The following is a 17,151-nucleotide window of genomic DNA, read 5'->3' as shown; positions in this document are numbered from 1 at the left end:
ATTACTTACGCACTTATAACACGTCCTTCACAGTTACTGAAGTGGAAGGACTGTTCCGGGAGAGTTTTGCTTGAATGGATGCAGCTTTGTGCAGGAAGAAATTTAGCCATGTCGCAGCATTCATTAATTTGGCAATGGCAATACATGGCTTCATCAGTGACTCTCAGGAGTTGATGATCTGCCTGGACGATGCTGACAATGGCAACGAAGGCAACGGTAGTGATGGCAGTGAACTGGAGGGTATCGAGCCTCTGCCTTTGTGAATCAGGTATGAAAATAAGGTTTCTGAATTTTCGTAAATTTTATAGATTTTACTTGAAACATTTTGTGTTAGCACCGGTGTATATTATTCTAACATTTATTGGTGTATTTGAAGTGAGATCCTTGTCGGCCGATTTCTTCCGTGTTTTCTAACATCGCGATAATAAGAACTTCGCAGTGTATTTATCTTGTATAATTTTTGTGTGATGAATAATCGGTGAGTTGAAAGTTCAATTTTTGTCAGCAGATTTCATTTGTATTGTGTATCATCGCGATGACATTAAAAACATTTCTCCCATGTTTTTAAAGACCCATGTGTCGTGCAGTCAGCTGTTGTTACGGCGGCAACATCGCTTCATGCGCCATTGCAGTGTGACCAATATTGTGCGCAGCTGTCATGCGCAACCTTACGCTGGCCCACCTATAGTTATGGAAAATTGTTTCCTTTGCATTTTCCAGACTTTATTCTAATGTCTCTTCAAAAAGAGTTTTCAGTTGGATAAATATGGTTTGGAGAAAAGAAAGGAATGTAAGCATAGGCAGTCTTGATAATGAGTTATTGGTAAAAGTTAAATACAATTTGTATTTAAGCAATTTTTAAATTCTGAGAATGGAAAAAAATACCTTTTAAAATGCAAAGTACAGTGATAAATATGTACACAGTAAGCTCTGAAAGTATATGCTATTATTTTAAGCAAACAACAGTCCAGATTAATATAAGTACTTCATACATAGAGAACTGTAGATTATTGTGTTATTTATTATTTATACAAAGGTTTTATTTTAACTGTCAACCTTGTGCATTACCAATCTTAAGTATATGTATGCTGGAAAGTATCCCTTCTTGGCATTTCTAAAATCTGGCAACACTGTACAAAAGACTCGTGATAGTTTGCACATTAGTTGTTTGCACTGTGAATACATCCTTTTTTTTAACCCCTATGCACCCGTAAGCGGACTGGTACGTGCTCGAGCGGCTAGACCAGGACTCTACAAGCAGACTGGTACGCCGGGATGCAAGGTCGCATACTGGAGACATTTGTGACATCTGTTGATTTTTTCCGGAAACATTTCTAATTGAAATCTGTTCTTGGTGTCTCAAAGTGTCACCAGAGTGCTCTGGTATGCTTCTGTGGCAAGGAAAATTGATTAAAATATCGATCGAGAAATCTGTATTCTGTTGTTGACAAGATGGCTGAGAAGGAAGTTGCGAAATGCTCAGTAATAGCGAAATTCAAAGCATATTTGATGTTTAGGCTCTGATTTCAGCAGTGTTAGTGAGGAAGAAGTTATTAGTGATCCTGTGCATGAATGAACACGAAATATATAACCAGAGATCTTTCGCGTAGTAATATGGTACGACATGGAATGCCGAATGAACTTTCTCCCGCCCCTCAAGATCCGATTGCGACTGCCGGATTTGAACCTACAATCTTGGTACCTGGATGTGAACACTTTACCACTGATCCTCAGACTGAATCTTAATAATAATAATAATAATAATAATAATAATAATAATAATAATAATACACCAAGTGAAACATACGGCTGTAAGTTCGTATTTGGGATATAGGTTCGAATCTCATCATTCGCTTACTCGTGATTTGTTTCCCATTAGTTCCTTATTTCCAAATCAGACAAATGTTAGGCTCATGTCGTATAATTAAGGTCATAACACACACTAAAGAACTTCCGAGGTGAGATAAGTTAATGAAAAATTTAAGATTTCAAAGGGATTTTTTGTGTGTTATATTTCTGTATTCTTCTGTTTTTTGTGACATGAACAATAGTGTGGAATTTCTCAATAATATAAAACAGGTCCCGTGATATTACGCGCAGTCGATCACCCACTATACTGTTTTAATCGAAAGCTTGTAACACCCAGGTTGCATACTAAAAAGTTGGCGGATTCCTAGCAGTGTCAGAGCAAAGGGTGGGTGGGTGTGCATATGCATTAATTTCAAGGAAGTACATACAGAATATTAGTGCACTTGATTGTACATCCTAGGCATGTGTTGCAGATTCCTACCTCATAAACAGTAGATATAGTGTAATGATGATAACCTTGGGTGTTGCTGCTGCTTTTGGCTGCAGTTTTCAGTTTATTTCAATTCAGAGAGTGTTTATCTACAGTAGACCATATTTGTTGGTTTCAGATAGAACCCAACGGTGAGTAAAGAACGTAAACATGTAGTGTTGATGATAATTCACAATTATACAGAAACGTGAAAGACTATTCTATTGCTTACAGCATGAATGAATATCTAAAATGGCAAAGTTAAACTAGCATTTTTGACTTTTTGAGTGACTAGTTATTTTTGGGGTCTAACTCTTTATCTTCTGATTGCAAGCCAACAGCTACATGACCCAAACAGTGCAGCCGACTCCCTTGGTATGAAGTTATCTATTCCCAAGACTTTGAAATTGGTGCCAGCATGTACAACTGGATGTCCAAGCAAGTTAACTGCATGGTACATTTTGTGTAGCTTTACATTTGCATTTGGGAGATGGTACGTTTGAATCTTGTTGTCTGCAGCCCTGAAGGTACCTTTTTGTTGTTTCCCATTTTCATACCAGGCAAATTTCAGGGTCTTGACAGCCACCTTCCCTGCCCTGACCCTTTTTCATCGCAGTATCACCAAAAACCTATCCCTGTTAGCGCAATTTTAAATTGCTAAAAGATGGGAAGGAAAAAACCTGGATATTTCTTATTAGTTAAGAGTAAAAAACATGAAAATAAGTGGCATAATAATATGTGTCAAATAGATCTTTGGGAAGTTTGGTGAATTTAATGCATCATGTTATTGGTTGTGACAGTATTTGAATGCCTTGTTCAGGATGTTTCAGTGTGTTTATTTCCTGCATAAACATTTACTTTAGTAGATATATTATGCGAAAGAAAATTTATTTTACAGTGCTGACATTAAATAATTGTGTGACAATTTGTGAATTTTAATCAGATATTTCTCATAGATATTGTATATTGAAATGATCAGCTCCAATTTAATGTTCAGACGTGCCAAGTCTCCTGATTTGAGCGGGAGACTCCCGATTTTTCATCGTTCCTCCTGATCTCCCGATCGCTAGGTCCAATCTCCCGATTTTCAGAGCAATATCCGTAATTTTCGTATTATGTTAAACTCCCGCAGATTTCCTCGTTCTATCAATATATGGCTGAGTATGGCTGATCGATAGTAGTTCTAATAATGATACCAGATGGCAGTACGGGGCACAGTGGCCAGTCATGTGTTGCTCTTTGGTGTATATAATACAGTAATTTTCTTTGCAAGTGAGTCAAGCGAGTAACATTCTCTTTGGAGTAACCTAACCTCAGAAGTAGCACACCATATTCGTTCTACCTGGGGCAAGACCTGCAGAAGTGCTCGTGTTGTGCCTTAATATTTGTTTTGGCCAAAATGTCAAAAAAGAAATATGATGCAGTGTTTAAAAGTGCTTATAGGGAAGAGTTTCCATGTTTGAGTGAATCCAGAAAGGGACCAACGTTCACATTCTGTACTATATGTAGGTGTGATTTTTCAGTTGCACATGGCGGGAAATGCGATATACTCAACCTTATGCAAACGAAAAAACATAAGGAGAGTGTCCAGTGTGTAGAAAGAAACCAGAAACTGAACTTTTCATGTAAAACCCAAGATGTAAATCCTGTGACGAATGCCGAGGCGTTATTTACGTCATTTATAGTAGAACATAACCTGCCTGTAAATTGTGCCGATCACGCGGGACCTTTGTTTCAAAAAATGTTTCTTGATTCGGAAATCGCTAAACTATATGGGTGTGCTAGAACAGAAACGGCGGCTATCATTACAGAAATGTGCATGGAAGAAAGGGCGAAAATTGTATCACATTTGCAGGTGAATGCATTTTCTGTTGCTACTGATGGTAGCAATAAAAGCGACTTGAAGATATATCCAATTGTTGTAACAATTTTTAGGCCTGAACTCAATGAAATTCAGAGTTGTCTACTCTCTGTGCCTAATTTAGAAGGGGATGCTACTGGAGCTAACATTGCCAATCTTTTGCTCTCAACTTTTCGGGAATTCTGCATTCCATTAAAAAACTGCCTAGCTCTTGGTGCTGATAATGCTTCAGTAATGGTGTGGCAGGATGTTTGAAGCGGGAAAATAGTAAGATAATTATCGTAGGCTGCTCTTGTCACCTAATTAATCTTGCTGCCGAGAAGGGTGCGGCGTGCTTGCCCGTAAATGTAGATGAAGGTATAATTGATATATATTATTATTATCTGGAAAGGAGTTCAAAGAGGAAAGAAAAGTTCAGAGAATTTCAGACTTTACACAACACAGAGATCAGGAAAATTCTGAAGCATGTGCCTACTCCGTGGTTATCACTAAGAAGGTATTTAGATGGGATTTTGCTTCAGTGGGACCCTTTGGTTACATTATTCAGGAGCGAAATTGTGAGTAAGGATTCTCAGATGGGAACTTCGAAGACTTACAAAATTCCAAAGCACAGTTTAAGTGCAGATGTGTCTTCTTTGTCTGAAAACATTAAGGATTGTCATAACATTTCACCTCACTCCTTAGAAAAAAAGGAAAACCCAGTCATCAGTTTCACTTAAAAAAAATGAAACTCCTTATGACACTAAGAGCCATGCATTGTCATGTGAAGAATGACTTTTCATGTTCCTTTCATCAAATTTACATAAATCTTTTTGCATTTTTCTCTCAAGTTTTATGGATATCTTTGAGAATCCAAACGTAGCTCTTTAGTCAAGTATGCCGCACATCCACTTATTGAGGTCAGTTTTGGAGGAACTATTGAAGAATGTGATGGCAAGATTTGTGAAACCAGACGTTATTAAAAGATCCTCCTCTCTCCTTGATGTAGATTATCATACTCCAGCAAATCAAAAGGATGATTGTGATCTGATGATAGGGAACTCTGCGTTTGTTTTAGTGAGCACCTTGAAGTCTGAGGAAAAGTGCATATTTTTTAAGTCTGTTTTAAAGTGTTTCTCTTCATTGTGTGACTACATGGTACACAAATTTCCATTCAAAGACAAAGTTTTAATTAATTCAGAAGTTGCAAATATTTCTGCTATAAGTAAGGCATTAACAATTAACAATTGTCCGAACATTTTGACTAGTGAAACAGAACATTTGGATAAAGAAACTGATATTCTGCACTCCTAGTTCTGTAACTTTCAGCTCGAAGAAACAGACCTGGCAAAAGGAAGAATTGATGTTCCGTGGGCATTGGTAGGTTAGATGAAATCGGCTGATGGTGTACTTAAATATGACAGACTCTCTAAGGTAATGCTTGCTGTTTTATCAATTCCACATAGCAATGCAGAATGTGAAAGGATTTTTAGCAGAGTTACAAAGACAAAAACACAGTTCAGATCCTTGCTGTCTGAACAAACTTTGGAGAAACTTTTAACCTTGAAATCAGTTCAGCAAAGCTAGTGCTTTGAGCAAAAATTTAGTTCTGAGTTTCTGAAGAGGGCTAAGTCAGCTACTGGTGTGTTGAACAACAATTAGTCGTAATGTGATCACCATGTTGAAGGATGAGAAGTCACATGTTCCTACAGTTCAGGTATGTCCAGTATTTAGTATTCACATGTAAATGATGAAAAATATATATATGGGCAAATAGAATTGTTAATGAATTGAATTATACTGAATTTGTACATGTTCTGCCATCAGTGATGTGTCGTAATACGTCGCGATTCGCTGCAAAATTTCTCCTGATTTTTCACTTTTGAAAGTTGGCATGTCTGAATGTTACACATTATCCGTTGTCTTCACTACACTGTCTGATCAAAAATATGCGGGCATCCCTGTACGCTAGTCAGCAACAATAAATGACACTTCATACCAGTATAAAAGGAGGCAGGGGGGTTTGTATTGCTCAGTACGACTGTGGAACAGCAACATGGCTACGTATTCATTGGTTGCCACACAAGCAAGAAAACTGTAAGAAACATTTCTAACCTTACAAATGTACCCAGGTCGATTGTCGGTGAAGTAATTGTAAAGTGGAAATATAAAGGTACAACCATGATCTGGTTGGCCACCCAGAAACTAATGAACTTTAAAGAGGGTGGTGCGAGAAATTCGTTGATTGTAGAAAGAACACCGGGGAATTTCAAAGAGCAACGCAAAGTACAGCTAGTCCTATGACTGTGTGCGGGAACTGAAAAGAATAGTTGCAAGTTAAAAAAGAAAAATCTCCATTCATGTTTCCACTTGTTCATCGTATTCACAAACACCCACGAGATGCTATCAATTGTGTACACTGTTTTATTTACAAATTATATACACATTATACACACACATTAATAAACCTCCATCTTGAACTGAGAGTTTGAGGTACATTATGAGAATATGGTGGCCAAAACCATCTCAAACAAGAACCTTTGGGAGGCCACAAGTCAAAGTCCCATACAGGAACAGATAATGAGAAGAAAATGGAGATGGATTGGGCACACCCTGAGAAGACCACAAGAGAGTATCACAAGGCAGGCATTAAGTTGGAATCCACGAGGCAGTCGCAGGCAAGGCAGACAGAGGATTACCTGGAAGAGAACCATAGACAAGGAGATTGCTGGAGTTAACAAGACATGGAGGGAGGTGAAAGCATTGGCGGCAGATAGAACAAGCTGGAGAAATTTCTATAATAAAAATCTTCCGCTGGATACAGGAGAGCGTATCTACACGACGCCACAGAAGATGAATACCGCAGCAACAGTCGAAATGTCTGGGAGAAGCGAGAGGAGTGGACCACGGCATAAAAGCCCGGAAGATTTTTATTATATTGACACCGGCCGTGAAAGCCCTCATTAATGGAGAAATTTCGTCGAGGCCCTATTTTCCACATGGAATTGAAGGAAGTAAGTCAAGTAAGTTGAAAGAAGAAGAAGACTGCCACATTAGCATGTCAACCCACTACTACCACAACAAAATCACAACATGAGTTCACACACTTGACTAACGACTTTCACTAGCAACAACTCGCTAATAACTCAACTCAACTCCCAAGACTGTCTCTTTATATACCTTGCCTGGCCAGGTTTCTATGACACAACATGATTTCTCATTTATCTTCTTGATTCTCCTATAACCTAGGTACAAATGGATAGAATATTCTGTAAAACTCTAGTGAAAAAGATGCATTGTTCTGGACTATTACCCTGTGTCGCATAACATTACATTGGATTTATACATCTTATTTACTGGTAATAATAAGTTATGTACTATTAATTACATGTTCTTACATTAAACAAAGTCTTATTAATATACATACAGTAGACATATCATGACATAACCTCACATGCTTTGTTACACAAGGCAGATCATACAACACACAAATAACAAATGATAGACCATGATTTATGCCAAATAAAGTCCGTACATAACTATGTAAATAATAATAATAATAATAATAATAATAATAATAATAATAATAATAATAATAATAATAATAATAATAATAATAATAATACATTATTCCCATTATTTGCTTTAGTATAATTAAGGGAGAATGTACAACAGTCAGCTTACAAAGGAAAGGACATTTGTAAAATTTTACTGAAGTACTTTGGCCATGTTGTGCTTTTTGCTGGAAGCTGACACATTTGACTGTTTCTTTTACTTGCGTTTAGCAATCAGCTGGCAAATTTCGGATATCCTTTATCACAACGAATAGTGGCTGGGTAAACCACAATGCGAAGCCCAATAAACAAAAGAAAAGAAGAAAAAGAAGCTGGCAAATTTGAAAATTGTTGAATATGGTAGGCGAAAGTAGTGGATTACGTATAACCCTGGAATTTGGCGGTGGAGCCAAGCTGCTGTTCAACAAAATAAAGAAACAAGTGATGCTGCCAGATAAAGATAAATCATGGACTGTACGCTCATTATTGGTGTGGATAAAGGACAATCTACTGAAGGACCATCCTGAACTCTTCCTCCTAGGAGACTACTTGTAAGAGATTTCATTTGTGTAATTCATTACCAAAACATAAGTATAGTTTCTTAAAGTTTTCAACACTTTTAACTATGAAACAGGACTGTACAGATACTGTATAACAAAAGTAAACTTGATGTTTTATGTACTGTACATGTTAACCCTCTCTCCAGGAGTCGTAAAGATGGAGGGCCCTTGCCCTGGGTTATGGCTGAAGACCTCAACGGCATCTATGGTGGAGAAGATGGATTTCGGTACGGTGGAGATGGCGGAAGGGGCAAACCTGTACCGTCTGTACCCCAGAGGACTGCTACAAAAAGCGTCTGACTCCATGTTGGGGGCGGCCTAATTTGAACCTGGCAGAAAGTAATAAAATGCCTTTGGGAGTGGCGAACCCATTGTACAAACAGCCTATAAAAAGAGTGCAAGTGAATTGAGGCCTCAGAAAATGCTAGGGCGTCACCCTGAAGTGATGCGCAGTTCCCAGTGCTCTGGGGGAACTGTGAGAAGTGGGCTACCGGACATCACAAGAATCGGTATCATCATTGGCATGACTTTGAATGGCAATGTAGAAAAACTGATAGAGTATATGGAGAAGAAAGACCTAGCAATGATGGGAATAAGTGAGACAAAATGGAAGGGGAAAGGTCAAAAAGAATTGAAGAAAGGGTATAATTATATTGGAGTGGAGGAAAGATGGCAACAAATAGTGTTGGTGTTATATTGAGAGAAGTCCTAGCGCAATATGTAGACAAAATTGACCAGATCAGTGACAGGATAATTACCGTTGGAGTTGAGAGTGGAATCAAGGATTTTATACAGGTTTATGCACCCCAGTCGGGGAATGCAGATGAATGTTTAGAAGAGTTTCTGGAAGAACTGGAAAGTTGTATCGAAGACAAGGAGGTTATAATAATGGGAGACATGAATGCACATGTTGGAACAGACAGACAGGGAAAAGAAGAGATAATTGGCCCCTATAGTTATGGAAACCAAGAAGAAGAAGGAGATTTGGCAATAGATTTTTGTAGAAGGAATGGATTAATTGTTGGCAATACTTGGTTTAGAAAAAAGAACTCACGAAAAATAACTAGATATGGTTGGGGAGATAGAAAGACAAAGACAATGATTGATCTTCTTCTGATGGAGAGGGAGAAACGTAGACAACTGGAAGATGTGACAGCAATGCCAAGAGCAGATTTCAAAGGGGACCATAAAGGGGTGGTAGCCAAATTAAGACTTGGTAAAATAATGAAGTTAATAGAAAAAAAGGAAAGAAAAATAAAGGGATGGACGTTAAAATAGAAAGAAATAAGGGAAAAATTTCAAGAGGCTCTGAAGAAAGAAATTCCCAAAGATGACTTGAACAGTGTGGAAGAGGAATGGATATGTTTCAGAAATGGATTTGTAAAGTGTGCAGTAAACACCTGTGGAAGACTATCAGGGAGGAAAAAGGAAAAGGAGACTCCTTTTAGGAACAGCAGGGTAAAGGAAGCAGTTAAAGAGAAACAAATGGCTTGGAGGAAGTGGATAGGCAGCAGTAGTACAGAGAATTGGCAGAAATATAAAGAAGCCAAAAAGGTATGTAAGAAATAATAAAAGAAGAGAAACAGAAGAGCTGGGAAAGTTTCACAGAAACTTTACAGGAAGTATAAAGGAGAGTAAAAAGGTTTTGTATGGTTTGGTGAAGAATAGTTTACAAAATAGGGAAGATACAAAATTTGTAAAAACTGAAACAGGGCTGATATTGATGCAAAGAGATGACGTACTAAAAAGATGGGAAGAATACTTCTCAGAATTGTTAAATATTAAATACTGTCAACGAGTAGATGAGAAGGAGCAAGAAGAAACAATGGGGAAAGAAATAGAGGAAGCCATACAAAAGATGAAGAGCAGTGAAGCAGCAGGAGTGGATGATGTAACTATGGAAATGATAAACGCAGCAGGACCAATAGGGCTACAGTGGCTGTATAGATTAGTCAGAATAATCTGGAGGAAGAAAGAGATCCCAGAAGAGTGGGGAAAGAGTTTAATTTTCCTGATATTTAAAAAAAGGTGATAAAAAGGATTGCAATAACTACAGAGGGATCACCCTTATTGCCCATGCAGCTAAGATATTTGAGAGAGTATTGGAAGGAAGACTGGGGAGGAAGCTAAAAGGAGAAATGGAAGAAGACCAGTATGGTTTTAGGAAAGACAGATAAGGTTTGACCTGATATTTACATTAAGACGTATGATGGAGAAAAGATGGGAGTTTGGAAAAGACATAGTGATGACATTTATTGACATTGAAAAGGCTTATGACAGTGAGTGCAGACAGTTGGACACATTAGGAAAAAACAAGTTAACAGAGTGGAAGTGCAAATGATAAAAGCTATGTACAAAAATTGTGTTAGTAGTGTGAAGACTAGTATAGGAAAAACAAAATGGTTTAAAGTTGAAACTGGTCTCTGATAGGGAAGTGTACTATCCCCCATACTATTCATCATAGTCATGGATGAAATTCATAAGACATTATACAGAGATTGGGAAGACAGGCAACAAAAGCCATGTTGTTTGCAGATGATATTGTGATATGGGGTGGTGATGAAACAGAAGTGCAAAAACAAGTAGATGTATGGAATCAAGAGATAGAAAAATTTGGGATGAAAATAAGCACAGAGAAAAGTAAAACAATAGTGATGACAAGGGGAAGGAAGGAAGGAAGGAAGAAGAAAGATAAAACTGAATGGTAAAATTCTGGAAGTGGTAAAAAGTTTCAAGTACTTGAGAAGTGTGATCACAGAAGATGGAAAGATTACTGAGGAAATTGGAAAAATAAAACAACAAGGAAACAGCTTCTACCAGAGTGTAAGGGGTATTTTGTGGAACCAAGATGTCCCGAAGAAATGTAAGAAAGTATTATATTCAACCTGTTATGAACCCATTACTAACTTATGCAGCTGGATCATGGACTACAACAAAACGAGAGGAGAATAGAATACAGGCAGCGAAGATGAAATTCCTAAGAGTTATTGAGAGCAAGACCAGAAAGAATAGAATTAGAAATGAAGAGATAAGGAAAAGGACAGGAATCTTGAAACTTCAAGACAGCAAAAAAAAAAAAAAAAAAAGAGCTTTTTCAGAGAATTTAACAGGAAAGAGACCACGAGGACGACCCTGAAAGAGATGGACAGATTCAGTGTGGGAGTGCTTAGAGAGGAGGGGAGGAAAACCAGAAGATGTACTTAAAAATGGAGAAGAGTGGTGGAGAGGCAGCCAGCGATGGAGGTCCTTGATTCACAAAACGACCCGGGAGCTGGAAACGGGAAATGAAAGTGATGATGGAGTTGCATGGTTGAGCAGCTGCCCCATAAACCAAATAATTTTCCGTCTTAGGGGAACCTCTCCCAGTACCTGCCACCTAATAATTTTTCTTTATTGTTCGAAAATGGAATGGTCAGCAATAAATCTAATGAAGTTAAAAGAAGCCTATTACAGTATTGTTACTATTGCTGTGAGTAGACACGAAGAAAATGAGTGTGCATGTCCATTACAACAAAATATAGAATTCTTACAAATCCTCAGATTACAAAAATTTGTTTAACAGTATCGGCCAGCCACACAAATTTGCTTATTGCTTAAAAATGTGGAATTGATATCTTACAAATACCCATTTTAAACTTCAGTGAGACATTATAAAACAATTATAATTAACAACAAAAATGCATAAAGCAGATTTTATACGATAAACAAATAATCCTACAGATCAAAGTCCAATCAAGATGTTATAAAACTTCAATGGAATACACAAACAATTTCCTAAATGTAATGGTCACATTTTTTTTTTTTTTTTTGCTAGGGGCTTTATGTCGCACCGACATAGATAGGTCTTATGGCGACGATGGGATAGGAAAGGCCTAGGAGTTGGAAGGTAGCGGCCATGGCCTTAATTAAGGTACAGCCCCAGCATTTGCCTGGTGTGAAAATGGGAAACCACGGAAAACCATTTTCAGGGCTGCCGATAGTGGGATTCGAACCTACTATCTCCCGGATGCAAGCTCACAGCCGCGTGCCTCTACGCGCACGGCCAACTCGCCCGGTAGGTCACATTTGTAAAAGTCAATGTTCTTTTGATCTGCACATTAAAGATGCACACAACCCTGACAAGAAACACACTGAATCCAAGCTTCGTCCGTTGTTTCCAGAAAAATGATTCTTTTTGTTTCTTCATCGCCCGATTCCCATATGCCATTCCGATTTCTCTCTGACTCGAAGTTCAGTCTCTTCACAGCTCAATTGTCTTTTTGAAAACACTTTTGTTTTTCTGTTGTTTTGTTTTTTCCCGTCAGTTTTCTCCTGTGTTTCTTTCAATCTCTGGTCTTTTTCTTCCAACATTTTCTTGTAGGGAGTGGATGTTAGAATTTCACTCTTTCCACTTCTCCTCTTTCCTTTCTGTCAAGTCTGATTGCGGGGAGATTTCTTCTACAATCTTCATCAAGTCTTGAAATATAGATGGCATTTCAATTCTGGAAGAAGAAGTTGTTTCTGCTGGAAGATCTTTTTTTAGCATCATTCATTCTTGGAGTTGATGTGTCATTTGCAGATGTTCCTGGAATTAGAGCATAACGTTGTTGAGGCTCTTCTCTATCTCTGCAAAAATAAGATGCTGTGATGAAGTTCAAGTCTGGAAAAACATGCTTATTCAGTGGATACAATCCTATACAGTTGTACAGCTGCCTTTGATTACAATGGAGAATCTTTGTAGCATCAAAGATATATTTAATGAGAAGCTACTCATATTTGCTGAAGAATAAGCCCACTGAGGCTTTGTTAAACCCGACAGTTCTCTGGAGACTTGTGGATTCTCTACTGCGGTGAGACATTCCTGGGTGACAGACATAAATTCATAGTAAAATTTCTGTCCTGCAGTTATTTTATGTTTATTAAATTGATAGTTAATTTTCAGGTGTTTAGCCAGTGCAAAAGGAAATTGAAGGAACTGTTTTTTGTTTGTTTTTTTTTCTTTCATTAATATACTGTCCAAGTGTTTCAGATACTCAAGTTGAGCCTCTAATTCTTTCGAAAATGTCCTTTTAAATGTTCCTATCTTGGAGCCACAGTCATATCGCCACCAGTTCTTATTGCTCTTTCTCTATTTCCCAAAATGTTTCTTGGAAAAGAATACTGCGTTGAAACTTCCCTGACAATTTTCCATCCATAACCATTTGAATTGCCTCTTTCATGTTTTCTGCTAAATATTTCCCTTTACATTTGCCTTCCATTATCAATAAAATAGTTCTGGAAAGCAGGAAAATACGATATTGCAATTATACGATAAATTAATTTTATGGCCGGTACTGGGGAAATGACACGTGGGTGGTGTTGGGCAACATACACGCCAACATATACAGTGGTATTTTAAATTTAATCACATGTCTTCCAATAATGCAGTTATGATTACTATGTATACTTTATCTAACTACAAATAACATAAACATGAATAAATGGAAATCAGCTCACCAGAGATTGATACACAAAGATTGAAAGTTCAGCAAATACAGACTGAAAACACAATGACAACTTCTCATCACTACAGGTCTCAAGCAACTGAATACAGGCGCAAGGGATTCTGAAGGGCATCCCTTTGTCTTTGTATCTAAGTAGTAGACACAGTAAACATCTGCCATTTCGCAGCATTTCAAAAGAACACTTGGCGGCCATTACTGGGAAATGGCCGGTACAGGGAGAGGTTCCCTTAATAAAAATTGCCACCTGGCGTGATGTAAGGAGCGACGCCTCTGAACTCTGGAACAGTGGAAACTGGTAATTTGGAATGATGAATCACATTATAACTTGTGGAAATCTGATGGGAGTATGTGGGTATAGAGAATACCCAGGGAACTCTATCTACCCGAATGCTTAGTACCAACAATGAAGTTAGGAGGAGGTGACATTATGGTGTGGGGATGTTTTTTATGGCATGGATTCAGCCTTTTTATAGGACTGCATGACACTGTAAATGCAGAAGGATACAAACACATTTTGAATGTTTTTGTACTGCCTGTCATGAAAAATAAGTTACCATTGTTTATATCAACATGATAACGCTCTGAGTCTTAAAGTAGTCTCTGTAAGCCAGTGGTTTAAAGACGCTGATCTACAACTGGACTGACCCACCCAGAGTCCTGACCTAAAACCATAGAACACCTGTGGGATGATTTAGAACAGCAACTTCATTCCAGACCCCAGCATCCAACATCAACACTTCCTCTGACTATAGCTCTTTGGGGAGAATGGGATGCCATTTCCATGGAAATAGTCCAATGCAGGGTGAAAAGTATCTCCAGCAGAGTCAGGGCTGTGAAAAAGGCAAAAAGTGAGTGAACATCACATTAGTGTCCTAGAGAGTATGTTTCGAGCAAACTCCGTCTTCAGTGTGATGTAGGTGTCTGGATATTTGTGATTGGATAGTGTATTTGCAGTTTTTGTGCCACTAATTGTCACTGATAACAAGAGTGTAGTGTAGTGTGAAGAAAGGAGTTACACACTCCTTCTGAAAAGCTGGGGTTTTTCATAAATTCTTATCATCCCACTTCCCTAGATATATGACTAGTTAAGCATGGAATTGAACCTAGACTTAAGGTGATTACATATTATGGACTGTTCCCTCTCCCTTCTGCTAGTAGAACTTTCCTCTGTCTGGTGCCAAGATGTGAAGAACATCATATGCAGCACTAATTTTTATTGTGGAGTGAGGATTTTCTAATTGTTTTTATTTTGCAGGTGATGGTGCTAATGACGTGTCCATGATTCAAACAGCAGATGTGGGTATTGGCATATCCGGTCGAGAGGGCAGACAAGCCGTAATGGCATCTGATTTTGCTATCTCACGCTTCAAACATTTAGAGCGATTCCTTCTTGTTCATGGCCATTGGTGTTATGACCGGCTTGCACGGATGGTGCTTTACTTCTTCTATAAAAATGCTGTAAGTGGCTTTGTCTCCTCAATTTTGTGTGATGTGTTCCAGAGTGGTTGAAGTTTATCCATTACATGCAAAAGTGTTCACTTATGCTGATCAAGAAGTTATGCAATTCCACCCTACTAGATACTTGCCAGAATTCAAGTACTGATATATTGTGTAGTAGAGAATGTGGCCAGGTGTGAACGGAAGTAAATGGTTTACTGTAAAACAATATGCTATGGACTGGGGCAAACACAAAATGTTTATTCCTGCTTTCCATGCTTTTATGTTCTGGATTCTTTTATAGTGTAACAGTTAAAACATAGGTGTTTTGTGTGAATCCAAGGTTCAAATCCCAACACTGTTTTGTATAATTTTTATTTATGTCTATAAAACATTTTCTTGAATTTTTCAAGTTGAAAGATGTACCTTAACATGTCTGTCTTCGTTCAGAGCATAACATTTCTAGCAAGTCTCACAACCTCATTCCTGAGCAAGGTGCCTAGTGGATCATTTAACAACCCTTGTGTTTATACAGGACCTAAATGAATGAAACAATTTTAATTCATATTGATGTGAGTAGCAGTCAATAATTGAACTCAACGGCTCCAAGTATTAACATCGTAATTTCAAATTCTCGAAACTATGTAAAAGAGGTTTAAAAAAACATTGTAAATCCAGCTTTATTACAATTTTATTTAGGGGAGTACGTACTACCTATGCTGACAATGGTAATTTCTCCATTTTTAGGTACGATCAGGTTAAAGATCCTTTGTCCTACAGATTTGAAACTTTATTGTGTTATTGTATGAACTTTGTACTTTACATTTCTGTCTTTAGTTTTAGGATCAGGTGCATAGTTGTTTTGTTTTTTTGGTATTTTTTTCCAAACTTCAAAAATTTTGATGAAAAATTTGAGGAATAATAATTTTTTCTGGTCTCATATGTTAACATATCTAAGATAAACTGGAATCTTTACAGGGAGAAGGTATGGAAGTATCACTGATAATTATTTCAGATTTCTACATTTTATAGTTTTTGACTGAGCATACCTATATAAGGAAAAAAACAAAAGCAGAGAAAATTAACTTTAAAGTTTAGATTATATAAATCTTACTTCATAGGTAGTCTAGAACCCTCCTGCTGCGTATTCTTCATCCTCCTTGTCCTCCAGACTCCTTTTCATTGCTCTTCTTGACTTCCTTATGTTGGCTTCCAATATAAACAGTCTTTTATGCTCCATTTTGATCCGACGAACATCAAAAACTTGAAACGCACCAAGCGAATTCCACCCTGGTTGGATCCACAGCTGTTCTAGTACCTTAATTCTGCCTGCATTTCCCATATTAAATGATAATACAGCATCACATACTCCTAATTTTAAGGTTTTATATCCAACAAAAATATTTTTGGGTACACGGCTCCAAATAACTGTTAAAACTCATTTACATTTTGGGTTTTCCCATGCAAACATTTCTTCAATAAATCGGGATGGGCAAGATCCTTATAAATGGACTTAATCATAAGCATCACTTCTTCAGAAAGTCCATGGTGTTTGTAGGTTTCCTTGCCTTTATTATACTTGCACCAAGAACAGCATAGACTATGTTGGGGCTTCTCATCAGTAGAAATCTTATGAAGAAAAGTTGCCCACACAGTCTCCCTCATTTTCTTCACGTCACCAACATTCTCTCTTATAGCTTTGCCATAGTAATTTTGTAGCCTGTCTATTTCAGAAGAAGTGAGTCTGTTTCTACCCCCAAGTGCCCCACCATCCTGTAATTTCTTCCCTTTCATGTCATGGACTAACCTCCGCATTCTTGAACCCATCCTCTTGTGAACATGACCTACACATTCCAACTTGGTAATTGCTACACTTTCACCATATGGTTTTTCAGACAGTACTCTGTTGAAGGCTTTACTGTCTCCATCTCCCAAAAACTGCACATACCTCACACCCCTTGTAGCAACTGACCTCTTAAAAATCCTTAATGCACCCTCA

General features: G+C 37.8%; 1 protein-coding gene across 1 annotated transcript in view; it reads left to right on the top strand.

Moving 5' to 3' along the window:
• LOC136864785 (phospholipid-transporting ATPase VD) overlaps positions 1–17,151 on the top strand; it is a 532,079-nt gene that overhangs the window by 419,257 nt on the left and 95,671 nt on the right. Inside the window, exon 15 of the mRNA XM_067142172.2 lies at positions 14,971–15,173. Within this exon, the coding sequence (XP_066998273.2) occupies positions 14,971–15,173 (203 nt within the window). The remainder of the gene's footprint in view (positions 1–14,970; positions 15,174–17,151) is intronic.

Source organism: Anabrus simplex, chromosome 2 (genome assembly GCF_040414725.1).
Source record: "Anabrus simplex isolate iqAnaSimp1 chromosome 2, ASM4041472v1, whole genome shotgun sequence".
Lineage (NCBI taxonomy): Eukaryota > Metazoa > Arthropoda > Insecta > Orthoptera > Tettigoniidae > Anabrus > Anabrus simplex.
Note: the sequence above shows the minus strand (reverse complement) of the source record. Positions and strands in the feature narration are given on the sequence as shown.